The sequence below is a fragment of the Ceratotherium simum genome, chromosome 5 (assembly GCF_057802395.1).
Source record: "Ceratotherium simum simum isolate JZ-2026a chromosome 5, ASM5780239v1, whole genome shotgun sequence".
Taxonomy (NCBI): domain Eukaryota; kingdom Metazoa; phylum Chordata; class Mammalia; order Perissodactyla; family Rhinocerotidae; genus Ceratotherium; species Ceratotherium simum.
This window is the reverse complement of record NC_141904.1, coordinates 36,010,292-36,031,047: the sequence shown is the minus strand read 5'-3', so window position 1 is coordinate 36,031,047 and position 20,756 is coordinate 36,010,292. Positions and strand designations below refer to the sequence as shown.

The window sequence follows — 20,756 nt, the reverse complement described above, 5'->3', positions numbered from 1 at the left end:
GCAAAAGCTGAGAGGGTGGATGTGGGGATGGCTTTGAAATCTCACATAATGACTCCTAGGTGGGTCTGTAAGACAGTGAAAGCTGGGGGAAGGCCAGGGGTGGGGTGGGGTGGGGGAGTGGGGAGGGGGAAGAGCGTGGTGTATGATAAGGGAGCTGAGTGCATGGGACCAATGCTTTAAGCCCATTTGGGACCTTCAAGCTTGACCCAGACAGAGGCCAGACCAGAGTATGGGGTAGAGATTTTGGAGCAGTTGGATTAGCTGTTAGGGAAGAGTCAGCAGAATTTACTTGGGGGCTGAAAATGTCAGGAGAAAAGGCAAGCTAAAAATGTCAAGTTTTCTTTCCCTCTGTTTGCAGGATATGGAAGTATATGCATTTGCTTGCACTGAGTTTTCAGAGATCTGGCGTTTGCATGTATAATCACGCGTTTGGGGTGGTACACTTAGAAGCAAGCTAGAGACTGCCTCTCTGGAGGAAACCACTATTTTTCCTTGCACATGTTTGCATGCATTTGTGTGTGTTTATTTTAAGAGGATTTTGGTATAAAGTTAGTGGAAAATGTTTATGGTAAATTAAAGATTTGCAGATCACAATGAAAGAAATTCCTGAGGCCTGGTAACTTAAAGTTGAAACTCCTATTTCTGCAAGAAGACAGAAATTTCGAAAAGTAGAGAGAGCTAAGTATAATTTTGAAAAGTTAGTCATGGGAATGAACTTGGAAAATGTCCCAGTTTAAAAAGTCTTATTTCTACTTTAGGTCTGTTTTAAGCTTGAGATAACAGAATATTAAAAAAAAATAAACAAGAGTAGGGCAAAGGAAAAGGTCCATATGAAGCTATTAAGCAAAATACTGGAATGGATTCATTTAAAAAACACTCCACATTTTATTCAGATGTTGACTACCAGGAAAACAAAATCCTGAATAATTTTAAGGCCCTGAATGTACTATTTAAAAAAACTGTAATGCTTTCCCTGTTTTGTTGATTTTGAGGTATGTTTACTTTGGGAAGAAAAAGAATAAATCATAATTTTTATGCTTAGCTTTCACATATTTACAAATGGCACATTAATTTTTTTTAGAGGAAGAAAGAAGAAATGTAATGAAATGGTTTTAAATTTGTTTTTCAAAATACATAACCAGACTGGTATGATTTTTCTGCCTCCCTTAGGCTTTTTTATTCTGAAATATAGTGTCTTTTTTCCCCCTTCACTGGGAAAGAATTCAAGGAAGTGAGGAAAATTTGCTCCAAATGAAATGTCATTTGAATGCTATTACAATTAATTGACTCTCAGTAATTTTTCCCATCAGAAACGTTTTCTACAGAAGTGGTTGCCACAAATATATGTTTTAGGTATGTCTCCTTACTCCTTTTCAGTTTTTTAATTTCAGCTTCAGCAAGCCTAATTATAAACTTTTGAAACATGTTTTAAGAGATTTTTAGGACCAACTGATGATCTTTTCAATTTGGCGTTTTGTATTTTATTCCAGACTATTAATGGAAAATTGCTCATTACTTATTTAAACTAATTCTTTATTTTGGGTACTCACGTAGCATTAGAGTAATAATCCACAGGCACTTTGCGTTCTACAACAGATGGGTGTTTGAAGATGTGAAATCATATTTTAAGTGTACTTTTTCTCTGAAGCAAACTGTTCTTTTACTAATTAGGATGATTACTCTTAATTTACCTTTTTTTTTTTTTTTTGAGTTAAGGAAGTGATAAGGCTCTGTCTGCTTAAGGTGCTCCCGACAAAAACAGCCTTTCAGCCCATGCCAGTATTTGCCTTTGAGACCCCTTAACCCTGCACCTACATTGGTGCCTGAAGACCACATTTTTCTTAATTTATGAACGATAACGATGACATTTACTGCATGCTTACTGTGTGGCGCATGCTTTACCTACCTCTTCTTATTTCATTCTCCACCAACCCAACGAGGTGGGTCATCTTAACATTTTGGAAATGGGAACGCCACTAGGCTTACTTTACTAGGCCCACAGCTTATGAGTGGTAGAGTCTAGATTGGAACTCAGGCCATTGACTTTAGAGACTGTGCTCCTAACCACTCCCCCACAGTGTCTTGTAGGACTAAATCCTCTTGCTACTCTTCTAGACGATGGAATGGTCTGGAAGCCTCTAGATAGTCCAGTAATTCTGCTCTAAGACTCCCAGACTAGACTCTCTCTCTCCGGCTCATTGCTTACTTTCCCAGGCTAGACCTATTCTTTTTTTTTTTTTTTTTTGTGGGGAAGATCAGCTCTGAGCTAACATCCGTGCTAATCCTCCTCTTTTTGCTGAGGAAGACTGGCTCTGAGCTAACATCTATTGCCAATCCTCCTCCTTTATTTTTTCCCCAAAGCCCCAGTAGATAGTTGTATGTCATCGTTGCACATCCTTCTAGTTGCTGTATGTGGGATGCGGCCTCAGCATGGCCAGAGAAGCAGTGCATCGGTGTGTGCACCCGGGATCCGAACCCAGGCCGCCAGTAGCGGAGCGCGCGCGCTTAAACGCTAAGCCATGGGGCTGGCCCGAGACCTCTTCTTTCTAGTGCCTCCTCTCACTTTCCAATCACACCTTTCCTTCATACCAGTTTTGGCCAGTACATTCAAAGAGTGTGTGTGTAGGTCCCTTCCTCGCAACCTTTGGGAAATTTAGAAATCCAATGAAGAGTGTAGAGAAAAACCAAGAGGTTGGTAAATACCGTAAAACCTGATAGCATGTCAAATTGCTGGACGGGATCTGAGCATCAGCACTCTGTCTTACCTGCTACCACATTCTCTTCTTTGGCATCACCCCATTTATCAGGCAGGTGCTTGCTGAGTGAGGGGACGCAAGGAGTGATTCTCCTGGGTAAAGGGTGAATCTTATTCCCTGCTAGAAACGTTACCCTTGACTCAGAATCTTCCACAGATGGCACACTTGGCATTTCTAGTTGCCCCTATTGAAGTAAATATTTGGAGCAAAAACCTGGCATGTTGATCCTCAAACTCTGATAATATTTTATTTTAAATTAGTAGCAAGGATGAGTGTGTATGACATCTAACCACAATTTTAAAACAAAATCTGTAAATTTTAGACAGGCAGCGTTTTGGGAAGAGCCTGCTTGTTTACGGTGGTTGCAGTCTGCTGCCTTTTCTCCCTTTTTCTGCTGGGCTTATGACCTATGGGATTTACAGAAAGTGAGACTTTTTTTGTTTATATTTCTCCTGAGGGAAGGCACGAATGTGAATTAAATCATGAGAATCCCACAGTTAATGGAAAATTAAAGGTTTTTTGACTCAGATTTACTGCTTGTGAATTCAAATGACAGCCATTAAGTAATGATCGTGGGGTTAGACATCCACAGTGGAATAATTTGGCTTCCAGGAGAATTTCTTGACTTATTGCCATTTCCAGTGGTACTGCTCCAGGCAAGGGCGCCTGTTGCCAGAGCTGTCTTCCTCTCTGTTTTGTGATGGGTTCTCCTTCTACTCAGAATTTAGAAGTATTTTCCCCCCTATAGTCTTACAGTTTAATTGCTGACGTATAGGTTCTCCGGTAAGTATTTAACTATGTTTTGGGCTTCATTACCACTTTGTTCCTATAAAAAATAAGGAGAAGGTCAGTGACTGCTTACGATTTTGTGCTAAGTGACTTCTTAACATTTTAAAAATCAATAAGGCCTTCATCGATCAAGTTTTAAGTGATGTAAGGAAAGAAGCAAACTTTGGCCACGCAGCTTCGACATATCGGGCATTGGGCTAAGCGTTTTAGGTGCATGATCTAATTTGATCTTCACGATGGCTTTTAAGGGTCAATATTATTATTCCTTTTTTAAAGATTAGGAAATTGATGCTTAATAAGGACGCTTAAATAACTCACCTGAGGTCACACAGCTGGAACCTGGTGAAGCTGGAGAAATGAAACTTGTCTGTCTGGCTTCAAAGCCTAGTGAAAAATCTGCCTTTTCTAGGGTGGGGATAAGCCTTCCAAACAGTATGTATTTCAGTAGACTTTTAGTGCTTAGGCAAATTTACTGCCATTAAAGGATTAAATAGCTTCTTTCCCCCTCCACACTCCAAGTGAAAAAAATTGAAGCTGAAAGTAGATGATTGTCGTATTACATTGTGATCAAGGTATATGTAATTCTTAGACCACAGATTTCTCCAATTACCTATATATTAGGCTATTTAAAAGCAATACACTGCTTCCCAACTTTGTCTGTATCCCTATTAATTATGTCCACGTTCACATCCAGAGAACCTTTTTTTTCTTTTGGTGAGGAAGATTAGCCCTCAGCTAACATCTGTGCCCATCTTCCTCTATTTTGTATTTGGTATGCCGCCACACATGGCTTGATAAGTGGTGTGTAGGTCCGTGCCCGGGACTCAAACCTGTGAACCCCGGCCACGGAGGCAGAGGACACAAACTTAACTACAACGCCACCGGGCAGGCCCAGAGAACCTTTACAAGCTACTGTGGTATTGCAGAGTAACATGAAGTTCTGATTCTACCCTGGTTCCCACTCCACTCCCAACCCCGTGGTGATTTGTACAACTACCAAACGTTAACATTCAACAGTTTTTAGAGCTGTGACTGTTAGCCGAGGCTAGTCCCGACGGTCTGAGTTGCTTTGTACACTGTTGCCAGGTCTCTTTATCTTCGCGGATCCTACTCAGGCTTCAAGTCCTTCATGCTCAGAACAGCCTTCTGTGATGAGATCAGCTCTCGTTCTCTCTCCTCCTCATTTCCTTGGCATTTTCTGGCTGTATTGCCAAATTAGCACCTTGTTATACACTTCCTTACTCTTCTAGTGTGTGTGTGTGTGTGTGTGTGTGTGTGTGTGTGTGTGTGTCTTTCTGTCTCTGTGTCTGTGCATCTTCTATCCTCAGCAATACTGTGGTGAAAGACTGACTCTTACATCTCATCTTTCTCTTGACACCACACAGTAGGTATCCTCCTTGGCACATGGTAGGTAGTCAGTAAATACTTGATAATTGAAATACAGAAACTGGCATGAATTCAACATATCATCTAACTGCCTTTTCTCAAGCTGAAGTGAAGTATAGGAACATTTAGAATGTAAATTTTATGTAGAATTTTAAAAATTTTGGATAAGTAATACATTCGCATGGTTCAGAATGAAAGAATATAAAAATCTATATAGTGAAAAATCTCCCTCTGTCTGTTTCTACCCTCCTATTCCCTGCTTCTCCACCAATAAGTAGCCACTTTTTTAGTTTTGTGTGTATTCTTCTAGAGTATTTTTGTGTTTTAAATAATTTTAAACAAATAACAAAAATACTTATTTTCCACATTTTGACACAGAACTTTGCATATTACATAAGAGTTCTGCACTTTGAAAAAAGTATCTAGAAGGATACACACAAAACTTTAAAAAGTGGCTACTGAGTTAGAGATTTTTTCCCCAGGCCAACTGAGAGACCTCTCTCATTATTCTCTTGCATCTTGGTGATATTTCATTATGCAGGTGCACCATCATTTATTTAACCTGTCCCATACTGGTGGACATTTGGGTTGTTTCCTGTCCTTTGCCATTAAACATACCAACTGCTGCGGTGACTAATGGGTACTTACACCATTCCACCTGGGTGCAGGTGTATTGGAGGATGTGTTCCTGAACAGAGCCTTGCTAGGTCACAGGGAAGTGCATATGTACCTGTGACAAGTGCTGCCAGATTGCCCTCCCTAGGGGTTTTGCCACCTTATACTCCCACAAACCCATTTCTCTATGGTCCTGTCAACAGATTGTGTACTCCAACTTTTGGATTTTTGCCAGTCTGATGGGTGAAAGATGGTATCTGAATGTGATTTGAATTTACATTTCTCTTGAGTACAGTTGAACATGTTTTTGTATCGGTTTAAGGGCCATTTCTATTTCTTTTTTGTGAACTGTCTGTTCGTATCTTGCCCTATTTTAATAATGGATTGCTATTCTTCTTATCAGTTCCTAGGAAATATATTCCTACTTATAAATTAGAATAATGAGCTTTTTGTCCATGAAACAAGTTGAAATTATTTTTCCTGGTTTATCGTTTGGCTTTGGTGGTGGTGGTGGTGCGTTTTTAAAATTTGTTAGTTTCCCATGCAGAAGTGTTCAATTTTTAGGTAATCAAATTTATCAAGCTTTTCTTTTATGACTTTTGGATTTCAAGGTGTTAGGCCTTCCCTACCCTAAAGGTACATATTTTCTTCTAGTGCTTTTTTTTGCCTGAAGTCTGATCCGTTTGGGGTCTATGATCTGAGAAATGAATCCAGCTTTGTTTTTCAGATGGCTGCCCAGTTGTCCCAAAACCAATTATTGAAAAATTCATCTCCTCTAAGTTGAGATGCCGTCTTTATCATATACAGACTTGTTACTTGGATTATATGCTACTAGAGGACGAAATATAAGCACTGCACTATCAAGTGAGGATCATGGTGGATAACTTAGTAATTTCATTCATGCAGCAGACATTTGTTAAGTACTTAGGTAGCTGGACAGTGACTATAGTCTTGATACAGTGGAGTAAGAGCAGCAGAGAGGCTGAGACAGACAGGGAGATGCTTCACACAGCAGAGAACACTGTGCTGAGTCTTGAAGGTTCAGCTGATGTTTGCGAGCCAGGAGGGGAAGGACATTCTAGGAAGAGGAGCTAATAAGTGCAGAGACACAGATCCGTGAGTCCGGTGTTTGGTGGGACACTGAGTAGCTCTTCATGGCCGTAGTATAGGGCAGGAGACCCAATTGGAGATGAGACCAGGAGGATAGTTAATGGAGATTGTCTCTCTTAAGTGAGTGAGTGTGGGATTTGCGGAGGTAGTGTTGCTATACCTCCCCCATGCTTTCATCTGTGTAAACAGATGAAGGGGAAAGGTTAAGATGTCCAGAATAAATAGAAGCCAACACTTAGTTTTGTTCTGCAGGTCGGTTGTTGAGTTTTGACACCTGTTGCTTATTCTAGACTACTCCAAGTTCCCGAAGCCGAAGTCTCACTTTGCTCCCCCATGGAACGCCCAATTCTGCGTCTCCCTGTAGCCAGAGACACCTCGGTGCTGGGGCCCCCGGTGTTGTCACAATCACGCATCACAAGTCGCCTGCAGCCGCCCGAAGAGTCAAGAGTCAGTATTCCGGCCAGCTTCACGAAGTCAGAGAGGTAGGCTCTGCTCTCTTACTAGGTTAAGTGGTCCATGGGGGTTGAGGGCTGTGAGTTTTGCTCTGCCAACGTCTCTTCCTTTGTACCATCCTAATTACAAAGAGAGAGGATCAGCAGCAAACCTCCCAGCCACACAGCCATCATAATCGCTCCAGGTTTAAAAAAAACTATCATCTCTGTTTGTTAGAGTAAGTGAGTTGTTAGGAGACCTCTGTTAGAGCTCAGAAAACAGAGAAAACAAGACCATAGAAACATGGTTGTAAACGAAGTACAATCAGTTAAAGTCTCCATGCTCACAGCAAAGCATAGACAGTACAAAATCATGGGTCACCAGGAAATAATTGAGGGTGTTTTGAAACTCGGGAGGGTTAGATGTAAAGGTGATTTCCCCTCTTTTCTGCCTCGCTTCACTTTATGACGTACTTACCTCCTCCTCACCATCACAGACACATTCCAAGGGAGTGTCGGGTAGTGAAAATAACACTCTCCTTGGAGTCAGAAGACTCTGTTGTTTGAGAGCAAGTCTTGTAAAGCTTTGAACCTGAGCTTCTGCATTTGTACACTGGAAATAACACAGGCCCTGCCCACCTCTCGAGGGAGACTGGAGGATCACTTGTGATAATGCACGTGAAAGCCCTTCAACTATGAGTGCCTTCTGAACACATGTGGGCTTATGTGTTTTTTTTTTTTTTTTTTGTGAGGAAGATCAGCCCTGAGCTAACATCCATGCCAATCCTCCACTTTTTGCTAAGGAAGACTGGCTCTGAGCTAACATCTATTGCCAGTCCTCCTCCTTTATTTCCACAAAGCCCCAGTAGATAGTTGTACGTCATAGTTGCACATCCTTCTAGTTGCTGTATGTGGGACGCGGCCTCAGCATGGCCGGAGAAGCGGTGCGTCGGTGCGCGCCCGGGATCCGAACCCCGGGCTGCCAGTAGCAGAGCGCGCGCACTTAACTGCTAAGCCACGGGGCCGGCCCTGGGCTTATGTTTTGTTTTTACTTTTGATACACTGGGAAGTCATCAGTTTGGGGATCACAAATCCTTAGTATTCGTATCACCCTTTGCAACTATTATCGAGAACAGACTGTATAAAATAAATGACGTTGGTCTTGGTTGCCTAACTTCTGTTGAGTGCTGAGGCTTTTTGCCCGGCAGCTGACTTGTGTCCAGACCAGCTTGTCCTCTTAGAGAAGGAGCAGAGCCCTTCCTCTGTGTCAAGCAGGAGAATGGGACTCCTAGAATAGAGTCTTGCTGCTGCTTGAGTCAGCATGCATCTCGTTTTATTTTGTAAATGTCACCAGCCAAGTAGTGCTGTGTCAGCTGACTGTCTTGATTAATTCTGGCCCAGGACACAAAATATGAAATCTGAATCAAATCTGTAGATGCATATGAAAGACATTTTTTTCTTGGTAGATTTACACATGCACATAGTCTGTATTGCCTAGTAAAAGATACAGTCAGATACTCCCTTTGACATAGTCACTCTGATGTAAAAATAAAAGAGTGTTTGGCTCTGAGCTACATTGGATGGTATGAGGAGTGGTTGTGCACATATATATATATTGCTTTTCATTTTTCATAGCACTTTTTCAAAAAACTGTATTATGGAAGAACTTTCAATGTACACAAAATAGAATAGAATTACTCAATTGGTAATAGAATTACCCAATTAAGTTGGGTGCTCATCACCCAACTTAATTCCAACTTTCTTTTATTCTTGATTCATCTGTTTTCCCCCACCGCTTTTTTTTGCTAGAGTATTTTAACGAAATCTTAAATATTTTATCATTGCCAGTAAATGCTTCAATATTTATCTAACAGATAAGGACTTAAAAAAAAAAACTTTACCACAACACCATCATGTCACTTCTTTGTAAACCTCAATGCAGCTATTTTTTGCATGTACTTTAGAGACTATAACCTTAAAGAAAAAAAGGCAAGTTGAAAGTTCATGGTATTTTGAGAATTCTTTTAATTCTATCATAATGAATCTCTGATAGACTTACTGTTATAAGTGATGATAGGAGGCCTGGTACATATGGAAAAAAAAAAAGGGAGGTGCTTGTGTGAACAGTGGCCTAAATAAAAGTTGAGGTACTTTAGCTTGATTTTTAGTAGCATTTAATTCAGTATAATGCCCAAATCTTTTCTACCTCCATTTTTAAAAAGTAAAGTTTTTTAAAAAAAAGTATGTTCTTTGGATATGTGTGTATAAAAATGTTTAATTGTATAAAGTATACAATGCAAGTATATATTGCAAAAGAAGTCTAAAGAAGAAAATCAGAATTACCCATAATTCTCTCTTCCTTCGGATAACCACTGTTGACCTTTCAATGAAATTTATTTCTGGGTTGCTTTTTTCCTATGTAAGTTACAAATATAGATATGTAAAAATTATATAGTATGATCTAAACTTTGTAAGTGATTACATATATGCTGCTTTTTTCTTAATCGTAGGGTTTTCTCTCCGTTTTCCATCCATGGGGGGAAATGATTGAAATTTCCCATGGTGTTGCATTATATGAAAAATAATTAGGTAAAATGTCTCCATAGCTATTTTGGTTTTTGCACTCCTGGGCAATAGTATTCTCTTCAGGTGATTGCTTTTGTCTATCGATGACCTTTCTTGCTGAAAGTTAGTTTTAAGTGAGCTTGTTGAGATATATGGACAAACATTGGCGGTCGGGAGAATTGTAGGATGCTGGCCACTTCTGAAGGAAGAGTCCAAAGTTGTGATTCTCACATATCACGTCCAGCTTCACTCCTGGTGGGAGAAAGGTAGCTGTTTTGTGACATTTGTCATTTTATGATGTGGACAGTTCCACCTTGGAAACTATCTCAGCAAATTTCATTCATACCAGAAAGTTCTGCAGTTTTAAAAGTATAGTAATCTCAGAGTATAAAGGCCTTTACTTTTAGATTCCACTGTACTTATCTATAAAATTACTAGAAGAAAACGGAATAGCATTTTTAAGCCAGCTGTACAAGGAAGATAAACTTAGGACCACTGAAACCCTGGAGAAAATCATCATACACAAGACAGATGAGCCTGAATATCTGAAGAAGAAAAGAGAAATGGCCCGGCCAAAGGCAATAGAATAAATATTAAATGGAATGCCATAGCATAGTGAAAATAATGGGACAGTTTAAAAGATTAAACTGTCTTATCATCCAAAATATAAAGAATTGAGACCGCAAAGGTCAGTACAGAAAGTCCTCCCTGGAAGTGGTTAGGAGAGGTGAAGATAAGGAATTTGAGACACAATATCGCTGTGAGAAGCAGGCATATCCTCACTAGCAATTCAAGAAGCAAAAATTAAGACTACTTTGTCCATCAAATTATCAGAAATAATTATAGTCCGTTATTGGCTGGGGTGTTAATAAATGTTGGCAGGGTTGCACATTGTCTTTTTGCTACAGTCTGGTGATAAATACTAAGAACTAAACACAGAACAAAGCTGGGCATCACTGTTGACTCATAAATTCCTCATTGGGAACTGTATCCTAAGGAAATAATCCATGGAATTGGGGATAGGAGGAAGAAAGTTCATTTGGGTAAAGCTATTCATCCTAATAAATAGAGAGCCAACACAAAATTTCAAGAGAATGACTAAATAAACGATAATACAGTTAACGTACTGAATTAATACCATCAGTATTATTACTACATGGACATGTGTATGTGAAATAATAAAATCAGGATACAGAATAATATGCACCCATTGGACCCTATGTCCATCTTAATAAAGTCCAGAAATTGTTTAAAACAGTGGTTCCAGAATTTTGGATTTTACTTGCAAACTAAAATTTAGAATCTTGGGAGCAAAAATATAAAGTATTGCAAATTTTTAATTTTGTCCACTAAGGACATTTTTAGAGCACAGTGACAATCTATGGTTATCACCATCTCATAAAAGCACATTTTAATGCCCCCCCCCCAAGCAATATAATCTCAGAATAAAGGGCCTTTCATTGCATTGAATAAACTTAGTTTTATGAAAAACTTACTCTAGTTTCCTTGTTTTTAATATTTTATCTTGGATTGGAAGAGGGTTTGTCATGGATTGATCCTGGCCTATGAACCTGTGTTTTTACACCACTGATTACCACTGATCTTTAACTTCAGAAATGACATTCAATCCAACCCATCTTCTCCATTGCCAGTCTTGCTTCTTTCTGGTTCATGCCTGACTCTATCTCTAGGAAGCCACCTTCCTAAATGAAAGCGTTTTATCCTTTCACCCTTACTCCCATTGTCCGTAGAATAAAGGCTGAATCTCCAGCATGGCAAACGAGGCCTTCCATAGTCTGTCTGTCTGTACCTCCTTCTCCTTGCTTCCCTCCTCCTTCTTGTCCCCCCCATACACTTATTGCCTCCCTCTGTTGGGAGGTACGTTGCCTAGTAGAACTTGCTACCGTGATGGAAATGTTCTATAACTTTGCTCTCCGCTAAGGTAGCCACTACTTACATGAAGCTAATGAGCTCTTGAAATGAGCTAGTCTGAATTGAGATGTATTATAAATGTAAAATGCACACTAGATTTCAAAGACTTAGTATGAAAAAAGATAAAGTGTTTCATTATCAATGTTTTTTAATACTCATTGCAAGGGAAAATATTTTCTAAATGTTGGGTTAAATTATTAAAATTAACGTCACTTTTTTTTTTTTTTACCTTTTTAAATGTGCTTGCTAAAAAATTTAAAATTATGCCTGTGCCTACCATTTGTGGCTTGCATTATATTTCTCTTGTGAGCTTGCTTACTTAGTCACTCCTCCATCCATTCTACAGGTATTGAGCACCTACTATGTGCTAGACACTGGATTTTTATGCTGAAAGTTATGTCTCATTCATCTTTGCATCTTCCAGCCCTAGCACTATTGCTGGACATGTTAGTTGAACATGTTTATTTAAGGACCCATTTTCTAGCAGTTAGAGCACTTTAGAAATGGAATGTGGAGGCATTCAGGGCTTGCTTAGATGACTATATGGGGTGGATGTGAGTGAGGGGAAACCTGGCAATTGGTGGAGGGTTGAGTCAGGTACTCATGGTCTCCTCTGATTCTGATAGCATTGGGTGGGTGGACACCAAAATGACTGTGTGAGTGGGGGACAGGGAAGCAATGATAGCGTGAGTGCCACTGAAGTTGTTTTATAAGTAGAATCTAATATATTTTAAAAAATCAACTTTTGAAGCATGTGCAGATTGAAACGTATGGTATTCACTTGTAGTTTAACTTTATACTCTTAGTTACATTATAGCAGGTTTTAATGTGGCTCACATTCATTTAAATGGACACAAGTTCAATTGGTACAAGTGCAGTATGATTTTTATAAAATTCTTGTTTCCTACATGCTTTCTGAAAAAATACAACCCTTAATACATGTTCGTATTAATGTATGTGTGTGTGTACACACCTGCATACACACATGAGCTGAAGAATATAAAGTAGGAAAGTCAAGATGTTTCTTCTTTTTCTAATTCCTCATTATTGTTTCTCCTGAGACTCCTGAGATGTTCTATGTATCTGCAAGCATGAGATCACGTGTATGTTTGTTATGTGCACGAATTTGTGCACATGTGTGGGACTATTTGTAGTCTACAACTGGTTTTATTTTAACTATTTTCTTCCTTGGATTAGAGTTAAGAAAATTCTCTAAAGAGAGTACCTACTAAAAGTTTTCTCTAAATCCAAAAATGATGATAGGCATGGGCATAACAAATATTTGAGAAACAGAATCAGCTTTGGCGAGCCCAGATTGTTGTGGCTTTGACTGAATAATTTTTTAAATTGTGACATTTGAGACTTAAAAAAAATACGCTTAATTCAGTAGAGAGACTTTCTCTGGACTCTGTAGCTTGATGAGGGGAAAGTCATGCTGTTGAATTGTAATGGGTGTGTGTGTGGCATAAATTTAGATTTAATTAAGCTTTCCATTATAATTTATTGACAAATAGGAATTATCCTTCTCTTAAACTTTGTTAAACAGTTTGCTTCCAGGCACATACCCTTTTGAAGAGAGAGCTGTTTGCTGCAATGGTTCATACTGGGTAGATAAACTGTATCAAGACTGTATAATTTAATATGGTTTTAAATAAACCTGTCACAGTATAATTTGTGGAGGAGATGTATGTTTATGTGGTCTGTGTGAATTTATATGTTTCTTCATATAAACTGCTATGTCATATTTACTTAATACACATACAAGAAAAGACCCTTTAATGGAGTTGCCATCTTTGTAGATGATACTGACTCAGTATTCTTTCTCTTCAGGATGATTTGGTTTGATCCTGGTGAACATGGATGTAACGAATGCCTGGTTAGAAACCTTGATTCACATACAGCCTTTGCTATGGAAGCAGTAACCCTAAATATCACCCTAATGAATTCTATTAGCCGATCAGTTTTAAGGTAGCGGTCAGTACTGGCAGTGTTGAATGCAAGCTGTCCCGTCACCAGGGAAACCGCATTTATCCTCTGTGTGAACAGGATGAATATTTTTAAAAATGTCCTCAATTAATTCCCCTGTGCACTTTTTGGATAAACGATGACAAGTAACCCTGGCATATATTTTTGGTAGCCATTTGCTATCTTGCAAAATAAGTCAGCTCCAGATTTGGAGTTTTCAAAAATCGCAATGTAAAGTTAGTTAATAGGAGTGATTTGCAAATGTTTTTAAAGCAGTAAAGTGTCGTTTTTGAATAAAAATTTTACAGATCCTTACTATATAAAATCAGGTTAAAAGTGGTGTTTTATTAGTGCAGATTTACTTTAGAGGGTAAAATGGGCATTTATTGATTATGAAGCATGTTGACTTGGAGTAGTGAGGATTTGACCACTTGTTGCAATCCCTTATCAGCTCTGTATCTGTGCAAGTTGAAACAAACTTTCGTGTGGTCTGTGGAGCACCATGGAGATCCTTTGAGAACACAGTTTGAGAGTCAGTCATTGGATTTTGGCCTTAATAACATTTCAGGTGAACAACAACAAAAGCAAAAGAGTGAGAGAATGTTCACCGTCAACCCTCAACTCATCCTCTCCCCAACTGCTGCCCCCGGAGAGGGATGCTCTGGTGTCTCAACCTGCTTAGGGCCTGGCTAGGTGGGATGTGGAAGGTGGGGGAGGCTGAGGGCAGAGTGACCCACAAAAGAAGTAACTGCCTGGTGTCCCAGAAAACTAGCAGTGTTCATAATTTTCTGTTCCTTACCATGGATATTTTTCACTTTGTTTAAAGGTAGGTTCCAGCCTAGCTGGTTGTAATGCAAATTCCCTCTTTTCTCACAACTTCTCAGCGTTCCTTCCTTACCCTCAGTTGATTCTCTTGCCAGGCTCTTTCATTATCTTGTTACATGTGTTTATTTGCTTGTTTCGTGTCTGACCTCTCTTGTCCCTCCATCAGGAGCACCTAGAGGTGTTTTTTTTTTTTTTTTTAATTCTTTATTCCTCAGCCCTTAGCACAGCACCTAGCACATAGTAGGTGCTCTATAAAAATTTGAGTAAATGAATGATTTTCCATGAAGGGGATCATAGCCATTGGGAAACATGCCTCTGCAGGTTTGGTTAAAAGCTTTTGCTGAGAAAGTAGTTTCTTGCCCTGTAGCATATTTTTGGGAGAGTTATGGTCCCAAAGAGAAGCAATGGGGAGCTTGGTCCCAACCGTATTGTGTCTGTCCAGTGCCTCCCTTCCACTGTGCCCCAGACATGCTTAGGTAGTTCTTCCCTTATTTCCTGGTGTACTTTAATATCAACCTACACTTTTAGCAAAAATGTCTTTGTTATAATTTTTTTAAATCTCCCCACTAGTGTATAAACTCCCTCCCCAAAGGCATAGATTCATTAATAATAATAGTGACTGTTATATGAACAGTAGTAGTTCATGCTTGTTGGGATCTTACCATGTCCAGGTACTGTGCTCAGCTTTCCTTGTGTTATCCTCAAGTCTACCCTATGAGGTTAGACTATTGTTGTCTCTATTTTACAGACGGAAAACTGAGGCATAAAAAGGTTAAGGCAAAGAGAAGTATACCAGTCAGGGTTCAACCAAAGAAACAGAACCAGTAAGAGATGTATATTAAGAGACTTATTGCAAGAAAGTGGCTCATGTGCAGTTCCTTGGGGCTTGTCAAGGCAGGTCTGAAGTCCATAGGGCAGGCAGGAACTCTCGGGCACAGGCTGACATGACCATCTACACAGGCAAAATTTCTTCTTCAGAGAAACTTCAACTCTGCTCTTAAAGCCTTTCAGTTGAATCAGGCCCACCCAGATTATTTAGGTAATCTCTCTTACTTCAAGTCACAGGGGTTACACAGGTATTAAATGGTTGATTCTGGCCCAGGTGTCAGTTCCTATGGTCGTTACTGGGCAAAATACTGGAGTCCTGATGAATCAGTCAGTCTGTATAGGACATGCTAGGATTCATGCCTGAGGGTGCCTGCCCGGTAATGCCGGCAGTGTCTATGTGGTCTCCAAGCACCTCCCATCCTAGTCACCAGTGATTGGAAGAAAAAAAAAAAAGAGTTTAAGTGGTTAATGATGACCCGCTTATTGAGTTTTGTACCAGGTGACTCCACCGTCCTGACCAAAGCTGATCAGACAAGTTGTTGCTGCCTTGTCCTCTAGCCTGGCCATTGGACTTTGAGGTAGTCTTAAGTGGAAACTCAAGAACAAGAGTAACTGCCCCTTTAGAGTGTGAATAGGAAGCCCACAGAGGCGAAGAGGTGGAGAAGTAGTTAGTGGAGAAACTAATTGCTGCCAACAGAATATGAGTCACAAACTAGTGGACTCCTAGAGGTTACCATGAAAGTTGCTATGGCATTTTATTAGTAAAGATTCCCCATAGAATCAGAACCATTAGGGGGGTATGTGTGTGTGTGTATATATATAGAGAGAGAGAGGGAAGAAGGTTGGTTGGTTGGTTTATTTTAAGGAATTGGGTTATGTGATGATGGAGGCTGACAAGTCCAAAGTCTACGGGATTGGCTGGCAGGCTGGAGACCAAGGAAAGAGCCAGTGTTGCAGTTCAAGTCTGAAGGCCATCTACTAGCAGAATTTCCTCTTGTTCAGGGGAGGTCAGTCTTTTGTTCTTTTCAGGCTATTAGCTGATTGGATGAGGCCCACCCACATTTTGGAGGGCAATTTGCTTGGCTCAAAACCCACCAATTTAAATGTTAATGTCATCCAAAGACACCCTCACAGAAACATCCAGAGTAATGTTTGTCCAAATATCTGGGCACCATGGCCCAGCCAAGTTGTCACATAAAATTAACCATCACGAGCATCCTAGACTGTCTTATTACCCTTTATAGTCTTACTATACGTGTCTGTTCACTGCGCCTGTTTCCGGAAAGCTAACAGAGCTTGCCTATTTCCAGTCAAGCCATGCTTGGTTACTGCATTCACTGTGGGTCCAGCGCTCTCTCTCATGTGAGGGGATGGAATGATATGCAGCCCCGTCTCTTGTCCAGGGACTTGATTGTCTAGGAGTTTGGTTAAACTAACATGAAAATTATTCGGTGCTACAATAGTTAATGGCAATAGGGATTCACTGGAAGGTGACGCTAGTGGGGGCTGGCTGTCCCTCCGTGGAGATTTGCTCCCTCTAGGCTCCGTAAGTCACCAGGACCCCAGGAAAAGTCACTTCTGGATTTAGCATCCAGGGTAGACTGAATTTATGCCTTATAAATTTTTCTTCCTTCTGACTAGAATATTGCTGAGCAAAATTATATATATTTTGGGGGAACCTCTGTCTGTCTCTGGCTCACAGAAAATTCGTGGTTCAGACACCCTTGAAGCTTTGCACTCAGAAGGAAGCTAAGTGGCAGATTATTTTATGTCATAGTTAGTTCTGTGACATAAAAGACTTCTGCTGGTTTTTACCTCATGTGGCAGTTTAATACAAGGAGCCTTCCTGTAAGAGCTCTAAGGCTTTGAGATAATAACATATTTTGGATATTGAATGAGTAGACAAGGAGAGAAGTCGGCCAAGTTCATCCTTTGGCACTCAAGCCACCCTTGGAACTTGTGTTTTATGATTTAAACTTGGTGATTTCTGCAGAGGACATTGTTTTTTTCCTCGTGGCTTGTAGTAGTATTTCATGGTAAGGTAGAGATTCTTCCTCATTTTAAACCCAGTCATCTTGTTCTGTTTTCAGCAGAAGCGAGGCACTGTGGTTATTTTCTCCTCTCCTATCCCTATTGGGTGCTTGGCTATTATAAAGTTACAGGTTAATTTTTAACTAGCCACCTTCCTTAGCCACCTCTTTGCCAAGACCATAATCATTTTTTTGTTGCTTTGATCTGAATATTTCTAGTTCATTTTGGAGGGTGAGGGAGTGATGAAATGTTCTATATCTTGATTGTGATGGTAATTACACAGCTATATAAATTTGTCAAAATTCACTGAAATGTACTTCAAGTGGGTTTTTTTTTATTGTAGATAAATTATACCTCAATAAAGTTGATTTAAAAATTAGTTTCATGTTAACAAATCTAAAACATATTACTGAAATCAGATTTACTTCAACCTTTGACATCATGGTTCACTGTCTTCTCCTAGATAGCCTAGGTTCCCTACACTTGTTTTCCAGAATATAGAGTTGACCTATTTTGCAACCTCACAATTGAACTTTTTGTATGTTATCTTCTTCAAACTTGTTAATGCAATTCCACCAGCCGTTGAGGGGCCTAGGACTCTGTGTGCTGTTATTTGAACCTCTGCTGTTACTTTTTCAATTGAAGTATAGTGGACATACAACATTATATTAGTTTCAAATGTATGACATAATTTAACATTTGTATATATTGTGAGATGATCACCACATAAATTTAGTTAACATCCATCACCATACATAGTTGCAGATTTTTTTTCTTGTGATGAGAACTTTTCAGATCTATTCTCTTAGCAACTTTTAAATATGTGATACAGTATTATTAACTATAGTCACCATGCTGTACAGTATATCCCCATGACTTATTTTGTCACGGATGTTTGTACCTTTTGACTCCTGTCACCCATTTCACCTACTCCCCCACCCTTGCCTCTTCTGGCAACCATCTGTTCTCTGTATCTATGAGCTGGTTTTTTTTTTTTTAGATTCCACATTTAAGTGAGATCATATGGTATTCGTCTTTCTCTAACTTATTTCACTTAGCATAATGCCCTCAAGGTCCATCCATGTTGTCATAAATAGCAAGATTTCATTCTTGTTTATAGCTGAATAATATTCCAGTGTGTGTGTATATATTTATATATATTTATTCATATATATATATACTGCATTTTTTCCCCAGCTTTATTGAGATGTAGTTGACATATAACACTGCGTAAGTTTAAGATGTACAGCGTGATGGTTTGATACACGTGTATTGGAAAATAGTTACCACCTTAGCATTAGCTAACACCTCCATCATGTTGCATAATTATCATTTCTTTTTCATGATGAGAACATTTGGGATTACTCTTGTAGCAACTCTCAAGTATATAATATAGTATTGTTAATTATATTCACAAGGCTGTATATTAGATCCCCGGAACTTACTCATCTTCTAACTGGAAGTTTGTATCCTTTGACTGACATCTCCCCATTTCCCCTACCCCTCAACCCCTGGTTACTACCATTCTTCTCTCTGTTTCTATGAGTTCAACTATTTTAGATTCCACATTTAAGTGATATCTTACAGTATTTGTCTTTCTCTGTCTGAACTTTTTCACTTAGCATAATGCCCTCAAGCTCTATCCATGTTGTTGCAAATGGTAGGATTTCCTTCTTTCTCATGGCTAAATAGTAATTCCATTGTATATACCACATCTTCTTTATCCATTCTTCCGTTGATGGACACTTAGGTTGTTTCCATATCTTGGCTATTGTGAATAATGCATAGGAGTGCAGATATCTTTTCGATATCCTGTTTTCATTTCCTTTGGATGTATGCTCAGAAGTGGAATTGCTGGATCATATGGTAGTTCTATTTTTATTTTTTGAAGAACCTCTATACTGTTTTCCATAGTGGCTGCACCAATTTACATTCCCACCAACAGTGCACAAGGGTTCCCTTTTCCCCACGTCCTCACCAACACTTGTTATTTCTTGTCTTTTTGATAATAGCAATTCTAATAGATGTGAGGTGATATCTCATTGTGGTTTTGATTTGCATTTCTCTGATGATTAGTGATGTTGAACACCTTTTAACGTACCTGTTGGCCATCTGTATATCTTCTTTTGAAAAATTTCTATTCAGGTCCTCTGCCCATTTTTTATCCGGATTGTTTTTTTGCTATGGAGTTATGAGTTCTTTATTTTTGGGGTATTAATCCTTTATCAGATAATTCTTTGCTAATATTTTCTCCTGAAGCTAATATTTTCTCCTATTCAGTAGATTGTCTTTTCATTTTGTTGGTTTCCTTTGCTGTGCAGAAGCTTTTTAGTTTGTTGTAGTCCCACTTAGTAATTTTTGCTTTTGTTGCCTTTGCTTTTGGAGTCAAATCCAAAAAATCATCACCGAGACCAATGTCAAGGAGCTTATCCCCTGTGTTTTCTTATAGGAGTTTTATGGTTTCAGGTCTTACATTCAAGTCTTTAATCTATTTTAAGTTAATTTTTGTGTATGGTGTAAGATGGTCCAGTTTCATTCTTTTGCATGTGGCTGTCCAGTTTTCCCAGCACCATTTATTGAAGAGACTGTCTTTTCCCAATGTGTATTCTTAGTTCCTTTGTTGTAAATTAATGACCATATACATATATGTTTATTTCTGGGTTCTCTGTTCTGTTGATCTATGTGTCTGGTTTTATGCCAATACCATATTGTTTTGATTACTATAGCTTTGTAATATAGTTTAAAATCAGGGAGCATGATGCCTCCAGCTTTCTTTTTTTCTCAAGAGTTCTTTGGCTGTTCGGGGTCTTTTGTGGTTCTATACAAATTTTAAGATTGTTTGTTCTTTTTCTGTGAAAAATACGCTTGGAATTTTGATAGAGATTGCATTGAATCTGTAGATTGCTTTGGGTAGTATGGACATTTTAACAGTATTAATTCTTCCAATCTATGAACATGGAGTATCTTTCCATTTATTTATGTCTTCAATTTCTTTCATTAATGTCTTATGCTTTTCTTCCTTTTAAACATGGCCCCAAGGACATCTCATCTATTTCGAAAAATTTGTATGTCATCTGCACGGAGCATTCATATGTTATCCACAGAACATCTTAGCTATGGGACATCCCACTAAACATCTCATCTGTCCTCTGAGAACCTCCTTCATCTTCAGCTTACTGCATCACAGCATATAATGCCACCAAATAAATATCTCAAAGTGGTTATCAAATCCAGCTTTTACAAAAGAAAGCTTAGAGTTATTTATTTATTTATTTATTTATTTATTTTTAAAAAAAGATTTTATTTATTTATTTATTTTTTCCCCCAAAGCCCCAGTAGATAGTTGTATGTCACAGCTGCACATCCTTCTAGTTGCTGTATGTGGGACGCGGCCTCAGCATAGCCGGAGAAGTGGTGTGTCGGTGCGCGCCTGGGATCCGAACCCGGGCCGCCAGCAGCGGAGCGCGAGCACTTAACCGCTAAGCCACGGGGCCGGCCCTGCTTAGAGTTATTTATATCACTG

General features: G+C 39.2%; 1 protein-coding gene across 3 annotated transcripts in view; it reads left to right on the top strand.

Annotated features, from left to right (window-relative positions):
* The window catches only part of OSBPL10 (oxysterol binding protein like 10), a 291,962-nt gene that overhangs the window by 132,940 nt on the left and 138,266 nt on the right, over positions 1–20,756 (top strand). For 2 of the 3 annotated variants that reach the window (XM_004419456.3, XM_087430666.1), the window contains exon 4: positions 6,947–7,138. The exons of the other annotated variant lie outside the window; for it this stretch is intronic. In XM_004419456.3, coding sequence (XP_004419513.3) covers positions 6,947–7,138 — 192 coding nt within the window. The remainder of the gene's footprint in view (positions 1–6,946; positions 7,139–20,756) is intronic. 3 annotated transcript variants of the gene reach the window in all.